General features: G+C 47.8%; 1 protein-coding gene across 2 annotated transcripts; it reads right to left on the bottom strand.

Annotated features, from left to right (window-relative positions):
- Positions 1-271: 271 nt before the first annotated feature.
- Positions 272-4,366, bottom strand: SMKR1 (small lysine rich protein 1). 2 transcript variants are annotated; one of them, XM_062609494.1, is made up of 3 exons: positions 4,349-4,366; positions 3,377-3,432; positions 272-823 (listed from the first exon to the last, which is right to left on the bottom strand). In XM_062609494.1, the coding sequence occupies exons 2-3, from the start codon at positions 3,377-3,379 to the stop codon at positions 623-625; spliced, it is 204 nt and encodes a 67-aa protein (XP_062465478.1). In that variant the 5' UTR covers positions 3,380-3,432; positions 4,349-4,366; the 3' UTR covers positions 272-622. The 2 variants fall into 2 exon arrangements, with proteins under 2 accessions (XP_062465478.1, XP_062465477.1); XM_062609493.1 differs by lacking the exons at positions 3,377-3,432; positions 4,349-4,366 and adding an exon at positions 1,401-1,594.
- Between the last annotated feature and the right edge of the window lie 5,842 nt (positions 4,367-10,208).

Here is a 10,208-nt window from a genome sequence, read left to right on the forward strand (position 1 = left end):
ATTGCCCTAAGGGTGTGGAAATTCATCATCACCTCTGACTGTGTGCAACAGCATCACTGACAACATCTAAGCTAGATCTCCAGATTTTAACTACAGCCAAAGGAGAGCTGGTGGTAATTTACAGGTACAGTTTATCTGACCAAATGTAGCCATTTCGTTCAGAATGAGGTGAACCACATAGATGGCATCTCATGGCTCTTTGGTGACCCAGAGGTGGAGTGTCAGGTGACTGACAGATAAAATGATGTTCTAGAAATCATAACACTGTCAGTCTGTGGTATCCACTTTCTGAACCCAGTTTTCCACCAACACTGTTGGGAAGTATGTCCCATCCATAAAAGAGTAACATCAGTTTGGGTAAAGCAAACTTCACTACAAACCCTTCAGACTACAGAGAGCAAGTTTTATTCCACACGGAACCAGAGGGTAAAATGCCACAGCTGAAAATGCACCAGCACAGCGTCACTCAGCATTTGTCAATCTAGGCTGGAGCTATAATAAGAGTGTCTTTGTATGGACACAACAGGCCAAATATGAGCTAATCACTAGAGTCTAATCCACAGAAATGTCTCTTCTTCCCAGGGGAGCCTGGTTTTCTCCAAGTCCTTCACCTTCCAGACAGTTACTTTCTTTTCTTCTTCTTTTTGGGGGAGCCAGGCCAGGGAAAGCCCCGTAACTCCAGGCAGGCAGCAGCATTGTGGCAGATGTAGTAAGCATTGAGCATGGCATCTGGGCTGAGGATATCCACTTCCTTCACCACCTTCTGCTCTTTCTTACTGGCGCCTTTACCTTTGCCACGCTTGGGTTTGCTGCGTTTACCTGCCTGCAGAGAGAAAATGAGCACAGAAAGACTCCATTAATCCACATCTTTATTGTCTCACTTCTCAGTAGAGGATCCCTACTCATCCTGGAACAACTGTTCCCATTGCATGGGAGTCCTGACTCACAGTAATAGCTCTGAGCCCCTCACCACAGACTCCTGTACTTTGTGGCGATTTTATACACAGACTCACAAGTATTAATACACTTTCACCAAATCCATATTTGCTCTATAGGCTGTAATAATGTTTAAAAGCATCAGACAGAGCTAATGAGTGTTCCCTTGTGCTTCTCTCTGGCTAAAAAAAAGCCTTTTGCACAATGAAAATCATCCATTCTTCCCAATAGCTTTTGTAATTAATGCATTAAGATACAATCCTGATGCAAACTAAGCCTCTGTTCATCCACTACTACATGTCTACTTGTGGCTCTGGATCATAAACCAGAAAAGCAGGTCTCCTTTCCACAGCTGTGGCCTTTCCAAGGCTCTGTGACACAGCTGCTCTGTGCTATTAGCAGTACCACAAACAGAAAGAGCAGCTCTGCCACTCTCTATGTAGGAAGGTGTTGCCAAGACTCACCAAAGCCATAAAGCAGGGCAAAAGAATGCTCCTGTTAACTCCAGGTGATTAGTGCTGGTGCCTGAAAGTCCAGCCTCTTGCTTCCAATAGAGATTTGCCAGAGCCCAATTCACTCGCTGGATTGTTCTCTCATCCATCCTGGACACTCCTCACAACAAGCCCAGAGTGTGTGCATGTGGAAGATGCTGCTGCAGGTACAGAGCAACAAAAAGCAGGGCGAGGGACCCACAAAAAGCAGGGCGAGGGACCCAAAGGGATCTCCCATTGCTGCTGTGATGGTGATGGCAATGGCAACATGGAGCCAGGAGGTGGGCAGCATCCCGGGAATGTTGAGGATGGAGCCACAGCCCAGAGAAAAGGCTGAATAGGAGTATTTACACACTGTAAGGAACTGGAAGGATTTGATCTCTGGTCCAGTATCAAGAGCACTTTCAGTACACACCAAGTCACTCAATGCATCTGTCCAGCTACTGTTGTTACTTGCCTTGCTTGCACACTGTAATTAAACAGATCCAAGCACTTCATTAGGAAGAATTAGCACAGACACAGCCAGAAAGGCCACAGGTAACTGCCAACTGGGCATGAACTAGGAGAAAGCCATATACATGGCATTTTTCACGGTATCAGTTTTAACAAGTCCCTTACAGCTGAGGAGAGTGCAAAAAGAGACAAACATTTGTGCTCTGAGCTGTGAGAACAGTCAGGGTACAACCTTCAGAGTCAGCCAGGACCACAATGTGAAGACATATGTACAGATAAAGAAACAAAGTCAAGATTTCCATATAAAGGACATAGGAGCACTACCCACAGGAGGGAAAACGAAGACAGAAAATAGAGTGTGTGCTGTGGCAGAGGGCAGATTGTTTCCCAGACCTTCAGCCCTGCAGCTTGCAAACCACCTGAACCCAGACATGCATTGGAGAAGGTGACAAGCCTTTTTTGCAGACCTCAATTGGACAGAATGTGTTGAATACTCCACGTGCTGGAATGTGCACATTTCATAGAGTAGATGCTTATGTCAGATGGTTCAGGCAGTCACCTGAATCACGTTCCCTGTTCACGTGCTTCCAGCAGGGCCTCTGGTGGATTCTGTGAGCACAGGGAGGCTCCTGCTCACAATTTGGTTGTAGCTCATCTTTCCAAAGAATAAAGGTGCTTACATGTAAGGACAAACTGTCCAAGTCTGCAGTGAGGAGCAGGCACTGCCTTTTGCCTACAGCACCCTCACTGCTCCTGCTGCCCCTCTGCAGCAGGTACCTCCAACCTCCAGACTTGAAAAGCTCCCCAGCACTGCCAGCAACTCCCTTGTCTTCCCTTTGCCATCTCTCATGGGATGTGGCATCTGTAAGCTGTAACCTGCAGTCAGCTCACACATGGGAGCAACAACCTAAGAGGAGGGGTTCAAGAAACACAGGAAGCCAACAAGCTACAGCATCACAAAGCCTGTCAGAAATAACACCCTGTGGGTGTGCATGCACCTTCAGAGGTGCCAGAGCCAACTTGGTGCTACAGCTCTTTAAGGAATTCCAATTCCGTAAGGAATCCCAGTATTCCTTAAGGATTTATCAGGCAGCCAGAGGATGTGTGATGCTGAACAGAGCATTGTTATTTTTCAGTGTATAGAGATGGTAGTCACACATATCAGACTTCTCACCCTGATCTCTTATGAGTTTTAAACTATAGCCCAGTGTGACTTCTGAACACTCTTCAAATGTACTGGGAAAGCCATGTGTGTGCAGCACCTTCATTCCCATACAAGCATCAGGATTTGAGGCTTTATGGGATTTGTGTTACATTTTACAGCCTGTAACCAAGAACAAGAAAAGCTACTCATTCAGTGCGTATTTGCACACAAAAGTGAATCTGGGCAGGTCAGTTTATGCCCTGCAGCCCTGGGAAGGAACCTTTTGGATGTTAATTTCCATTCCCTTAAAAAGCAGTATCAATACTCTTCAGAAGAATCAAACCTGCATTACCATGGCTAAGTCTTTACAGAGTGGTGGGACTCCACATCAAGCTCTGAAGATGGACCCTGCAACACATAATCATGCAGCAGGTTACATCCTGTACAAAGCACTGGTGTCATTCCTCTTCAACTTGAAAGAGGGGAAATAAAAACTACTTAAAGCTAGTCCTTACAGCAGGAGGAAGGTGAGCCACACTGTATCAGCTGTGAAACCATAGCATCAGGGAATGGCTTGGGTTGAATGGAACTTAAAGCTCATCCAGTTCCAGCCCCTTGCCACGTGCAGGGACACCTTCCACTAGAGCAGCTTGCCCCAAGCCCCTGTGTCCAACCTGGCCTTGAACACTGCCAGGGATGGGGCAGCCACAGCTTCTCTGGGCACCCTGTGCCAGCGCCTCAGCACCCTCACAGGGAAGAGCTTCTGCCTAAGAGCTCATCTCAGTCTCCCCTCGGGCAGGTTAAAGCCATTCCCCTTGGCCTGTCCCTACAGGCCCTTGTCCAAAGCCCCTCTCCAGCTTTCCTGCAGCCCCTTTAGGCACTGGAGCTGCTCTAAGGTCTCCCCTTCAGGAGCCTTCTCTTCTCCAGGCTGACCCAGCCCAGCTCTCTCAGCCTGGCTCCAGAGCAGAGCTGCCTCACCCCTCTTAACTTTCAGATTCCAGAACTCCGGAGCTTTTCAAGGAAACTCTTGAGATTTCCCCTAACAAAACAAGACAGCACAAAATGAACACCCTGAACCTCAACCCGGTGTCAGCACCTGCCAAAGCCCCACGCTCAGGGCTGCTCCAGGCAAACCTCACCCACCGGCCCCATCCCTGCGGGACACCGCGTGTACCACCGGCAGGACCTTCCCTCCCTTCCACAGCGCCCACCGCCGCATCCTCCCCTTTGGGTGGGAAAGCTTCCCCCACGTCCAAATACAACCAATCCCCCCTGCCCCTCTCCCCCCTCAGGGCTGCGGCCATTGCGGCCTCCCCTCCCTCACCTCCCGCCCCGGGTTGCCATGGCAGCCACGGCCGGTTCCCCACGCAGGCGCAGAGGAAGGCGGGAAAGCCGTAGAGGGGCGGAGCCTGCCCCTGAAGGACCGCCCCTCTTCCAATCAGCTGCCGGGGTGAGCGGAGGGGGCGGTGCTCGCCGTGACTGGCGGGAAAAGCCTTTCCGGGTTAGCGGGGAGCGGAGCGGAAAGGGGGTGCCCGGGGGAGCTGCTTGTGGGAGCTGAGGCAGGGCCCGTTGGAATCACGGAATGGTTTGGGTTGAAGGCACCTTAAAGCTCCTCCAGCTCCAACCCCCGCCACGGGCAGGGACACCTTCCACTAGAGCAGCTTGCTCCCAGCCCCTGTGTCCAGCCTGGCCTTGCACACTATGCCCCACAGGGATGGGGCATGGACCACACTGACATTTCAGACCCAGCTTGTGCTTCCTTCGAGAGCCACCCTTCTGTACAACAGCACCAAAAACACCACGTAGTAGGGTTGGGGTGTTTTCAAGTAACCCGTGTGCAGCGGTTACAGGTCAGCTCTATGGTTAGTGCTGGTGGTAGAGGGGTGGGTGGGAGGAAGCAGCCGAAAGGTTCATCCTATTGCCCTTCGTCTTGTTTTAGACACATACGTTTCACAACCAAGGTATTAATGCTTATAAATACCCCTTTAATGGAAGCAAACTTTGGAGAAGGATAGGATATGGGTGTCCAATCTGCATGCTTCTGTGTCATAGTGAAGAAGCTCTTCCCTGTGAAGGTGCTGAGGCGCTGGCACAGGGTGCCCAGAGAAGCTGTGGCTGCCCCATCCCTGGCAGTGTTCAAGGCCATTGTACAAACATCCCCAAAACACCCAACCATCTCCCCCACTGTTCCTGGCAGCCACAGGGACTGTTTTACTACAAACACCGTTTTCCATCTAACAGAGTTACAACCATTAACAAGGATTCAGCCGTCGCTTTGGACACTGAAGCGGTGCGGTGGTGAGAACACGTGGACCCTAAAGGAGCTTTCTTAATACTGATGATAGAAGTGTGGATGTAGTTGGCTATGAATGTACTGAAGGGGAACAGAACAACTCTGAAGTGCTGCAAATGTGTGCAGGGACAGTATTTCAGCACGAAAATGTAAGTGTATATAGAGAATAAGTGGGGTCAGTGATTGGGTAAAATGTGTTTTAATGAAGAATGAATGGTCAGAACTCCCATAAATGAGAATGAAAGAAGAGATGAGACCAACACAGAAAATAACAACCTAATAAAACACAGAGAGAAACAAAGGTATCAGTGAAAGAAAGAAGGAAACCATTGAAGGAAAATAATTATCACTGCATATAGACCAGGTATCAGAAGAAGGCTAAATGGCAGGGATGAGCAACAGCAAAAAGTACCACTTGATGTTGAGAGGGGCTCAGGAATAGAGAAAGCAAAGAGCAAAGGCATTCCTTGGGAAAATACAGGTCTAATTATTATCTTCTACCAGAAGGGAACGGTGGGCGCAGGTTGGATGGAGAAATGAGACCAGGAATAGTGGGAATAATACAGTTGGGTCATCACCCGACATTGAAGCTGAGTGTGGGTGTTGGTGGGGAGCAGGGTGCTACTGAGGAGGGTGTTTTGGAACAGAGTGGAAACAATTGGATTTATTTGCCTTGAGCAGAAAGGGATTGTGTTCATGGAAACACCATTTTATCTGTCCAAACTCGTGTGTCTGAGTGTCTCACCAGCTCAGTGCTGTTACCACCGATACCGTGCAGACCTCTCAATCCAGTGGAATCTCTGCTGCAATCGGGACAACTGACATGCTTTCAGGAACAAGCCATAAGACAGGGTAGGAAACACATCCCAGAGGCTTTTGCTTATCATGGATAATTTGGTTTCTGTGGAAAATACCAGCCCTTTCTCTCCTGTGCCTGTTCTCTGCTGCTGTGAGTGGGATCCAGGAGAACGTGCTATATCCAGAGGGAACTGCATTCCGAGCAGTGAGGATCTGAACTTTGCTGGGGCTGATGAGCACATCAGCTCTCTTCTACACAGAGTAAAGTTGAAGGAAAACAAGGGAGAGTTACCCTGTCTGCAGGCCATTGTCAGGGCCATGGGGAGGAGGAATTATAGAGAGGATTTTGCCATTTGAAAGGGCCTTGATCTCTGGTTGTCCAAGGCACGTCTGTGGTTTGAGTCTTGTTTTCAGTGGCCAAGTTTACCAGAGCAGCTCCTGGTCTTCCTCTCCCTTTCCTTTCTCTACAAGGCCACAGGCAATGGAATCAGCTATCTGAGATTAAAATAGCCCTGCCAGAAGGACATTCAGTGCCGAGGGAAACCTCCAAGGAATGCTGGTACCTGATCAGAAGGAGCCAAAAAAGACAGCGAAAGAAGCAAAAGACAAAGAGAGAATAGGGGAAGACTTGGTAGTGCAGCTCAGAAAGAAGGTCTGCAGGTTTTCTGACCCCTTTGAATGAGCCTTGGGATGGGTAACGAACACTGAAATAAAGAATAGCTGATTTCTGTTGTGTTCAGGGAAAAACTGGTTTGCATGGTTTTTATTAACAAGCCACACTGGCATAGAAGAAGCAATCCTGATTATAGTCATTATCTCCAGTCAGCAAAAACAACTGGCAAGGGACCGCATTAGAGCGACTATGGAGGCTGAAAAGAAGCAACAATAGTGGCAAGTGTGCCTCAGATATTAGATCAAGGAGGAGCCTGTGCAGTCACAGCTGTATTCTGTAAGGATGCTTGGACCCGGCTACAAAACAAGCCACTGCTTACAGACACGGGGCTTTTGATGAAGAATGAAGGGGGTTTCTGCAAGCTATGAGTATAATAAACCTGGCCTCATAACATCACTGCTGTAGTTAGAACCGGGTCAGTAACGAGTGCTTTAGCTCTGGCAGTTGTCAGGCCAGGACATCTCAGCATCATTATGGCAATATTCACATAAGAGAAAGGAGGGATGTTTGGTTATGCTCATGCTTTGCTCAGATTTGTATGAAAGCTTTCCTTTCCTCCTTGCTTCCTTCCTTTCCTTTCTTTCTTTCTCTTTCCCCTTGAAGTTTGACGTTGGATATAGAGGACGAAGAACATATTAGTGTTATAGCGTGTGCCTTTTATCCCTGGAAAACAGAGTTAAAAATAGAAGAATCTCTACTAAGGCATGAAGAAAATGACTTACCAACAGCAAAACTGTCAGCAGGCACCTGGAGGCTGAAAACAAAGCTCAGTTCCAGTAGAAACTGAGAACACTGGAGCATTCCTGGAATCAACAGGCGTGTTTGGGTAAGATAACACACGTTCCTTCAGCTGCACAGAAACTTTGTTCTGAAACTTTCTTGCTATGCAGCACAATGATTATTCCTGAATTGCTGACTCCTGGTCCTTTTGTGGTTATTTTGTTAAGAAGAAAATCCTCACCATGAAGCAAAGAAGCTTTAAACTGTGACCTGCTGCAGTTTGAGAAGTGAAGGCATAGAACCATGGAATGGTTTGGGTTGGAAGGGACCTTAAAGCTTCTTCCTTATCCCCAACCTGAACTTCCCCTGTTTCAGTTTGAACCCATCACCCCTTGTCCGATCGTGTATAATGAAGACAATGGATGGAGTCTTCTGGCACTGCCAGAGAAGCAGCATCTGAGACTGCCCAGTACCAGTAAGGGAGTTTTCCACTAGGGCCTCAGTTAATGTGCTGCTCACACACCTCGAGGGGAAGTATCTCAATCCCTCACATATGTCTGGAAGTGGAAAGAGCTCGTTACAAGAGAGGTTCCCTCTGTTCCTGCTCAACTGGCACCGCAGCCCCTCAGCTGCTCCACAGAGCACTGGGCTGCCCCGCATGGGGCCAGCAGGATTTATCAGCAGGAACCAAACCCCACAGCTTCTGGATGAAACCCTCACCCAGCGAGGCACATCTCACTGGTACAGACTTGGTGGCGAACAGGTGATGGGACACAAAGAGTTTAGTTAAGAGGTGTGCATTTCCTTAGTTCCTTTTGCATACAGAGGTTCACATTTTGTATAGAGCTGTATCTAGGAAGCAGAACTTGGGGTGGAAATAAGTAGCATTCAAAGGCGACACTTTATACCATCCTCTACCATATACACATTCAGGTATGATTTGTATTTCAAGCTTTACCCCAGTAAAAGCAGCAGGCACTGGAAAGCCACGGAAACCTTCTGTGAAGCACAGGGTCAATATGAAATGCAGAAACAAGTGCTGGTTATTCTTCTCTGCTATAAACATAGTGGGAAAGAGACACGGGAAGGGGAAAAAAGGTTTGAGCCAATTACCAAGGGGTTTCCTAAGTTTCTGAGTCTTTCATCATTCGTTCATTCGTTCATTCGTTCGTTCGTTCATTCCCTTTTCCTCTTGAAGAAATACCTCCATGACCTCCATTTATTAAGGTTAACAGGATTTGGATATACTGATGGTGCTTCCTTTACATTCACTTGGTTGTTGGGCACTTAGGTTGTTTTCTATGTCACCCTAAACCAGAGGATACCAGAGGAGTCAGAAAGCAAGGGAGGTGATGTGGTTAACCAGAAAAAGACACTCCAGACTCTTTCAGTGTGGGGTCACCATGTGAAGGAAGGAAAAAAATGAACCAACATTCCTGCTATGAAGGGTGGTGAGGCACTGGAATGGGTTGCCCAGGGAGGTTGTGAATGCTCCATCCCTGGCAGTGTGTTCAGGGCCAGGTTGGACAGAGCCTTGGGTGAGATGGTTTAGTGTGAGGTGTCCCTGCCCATGGCAAGGGGTTGGAATTGGATGATCTTAAGGTCCTTTCCAACCCTAACTATTCTATCTTTCTATGATTCTATAAGGAAACAAGGAACCAACAGTGCTGGAGGGGTGTCCCCTGTGCCAGGATGCACAAGAGCACACAGGGATACTGCTACATTCCCAGGACCCTGGCCTAAAGGGGAAATCACACATTTGGTAGGGAAATAGGAGACAAAAATATCACAGAGACAATCCCAAACATTCCAGCTCTTCCTGAGCTCTGGACCCTACAACATGCTGAAAATCACAGTAGTTATACTGTGCTTCTACTACTTCATTACTTCACAGACCCTTCGTTACCTGGGGTTTGCTAATTTACTTCTCTTTCTTCAATCTTTATTTACTCCCAGTGGGCTCTAGGGAGCATAGGGGAATGCTGGGTGCTGTATGTTAGGGAGCTGAAGTCAATACTGAAATGACCTGTACGGAGCTACAGAGCTCGCCCAGCTCTGGGATTCCCTAAGGGCAGCACCCCGCTTCCATTATGGATTGTGTGTGTCTGGTTTCCATGTGGGCTTTATTTAGTTTTAAATAACATTTTCCTTTACAACAAGCACAAGCACTGTGAGACAGCCACAGCCCATAAACCCGCTCTTCTTTGCCCGAGTTCTACAGCTACATCACAACAGAACATCCAGAGTGTGTCAGACAGATGCCCTTCACAGCAGAGGCAGGAGCAGGGGTGAGAGCTGAGTTTATGGGTTGGTTTGTGAGGGATGGTTTTATCCTTTAGAAACACCAAAAGCAGCAAAGGAAGCACTGAAATCAAGGCACAGGAAGAGAAAACTGAAGTAAATGTGTGTGCTTGAGAAGCTGATTTTGAGCAAAAGCAAGTTTAAAGAGGGAATGGACTTACTAATGCTAAAAACACCTTTTACAAAACCCCATTACACAAATGTCCTCAGTTGAATTCCGCAGCAATAAGCATGTCCTAACAAATACTGGTGGTCTCATCCCTTGTGTGCTCAATATAGTGATAACTGTAGCCAAAGTGTTTGCCTGCACTGTATTAACACACACGTCTTTGACAAAAGCCAAACTCCTGGTTTCATGGCTGGGGAGGGATGTTTGATCCAGGATTCCCTGTTCTGGAC

This window comes from Pezoporus occidentalis, unplaced genomic scaffold (genome assembly GCF_034315485.1).
Source record: "Pezoporus occidentalis ecotype Australia unplaced genomic scaffold, CSIRO_AGI_Poc_V1 ctg138, whole genome shotgun sequence".
Classification (NCBI taxonomy): domain Eukaryota; kingdom Metazoa; phylum Chordata; class Aves; order Psittaciformes; family Psittacidae; genus Pezoporus; species Pezoporus occidentalis.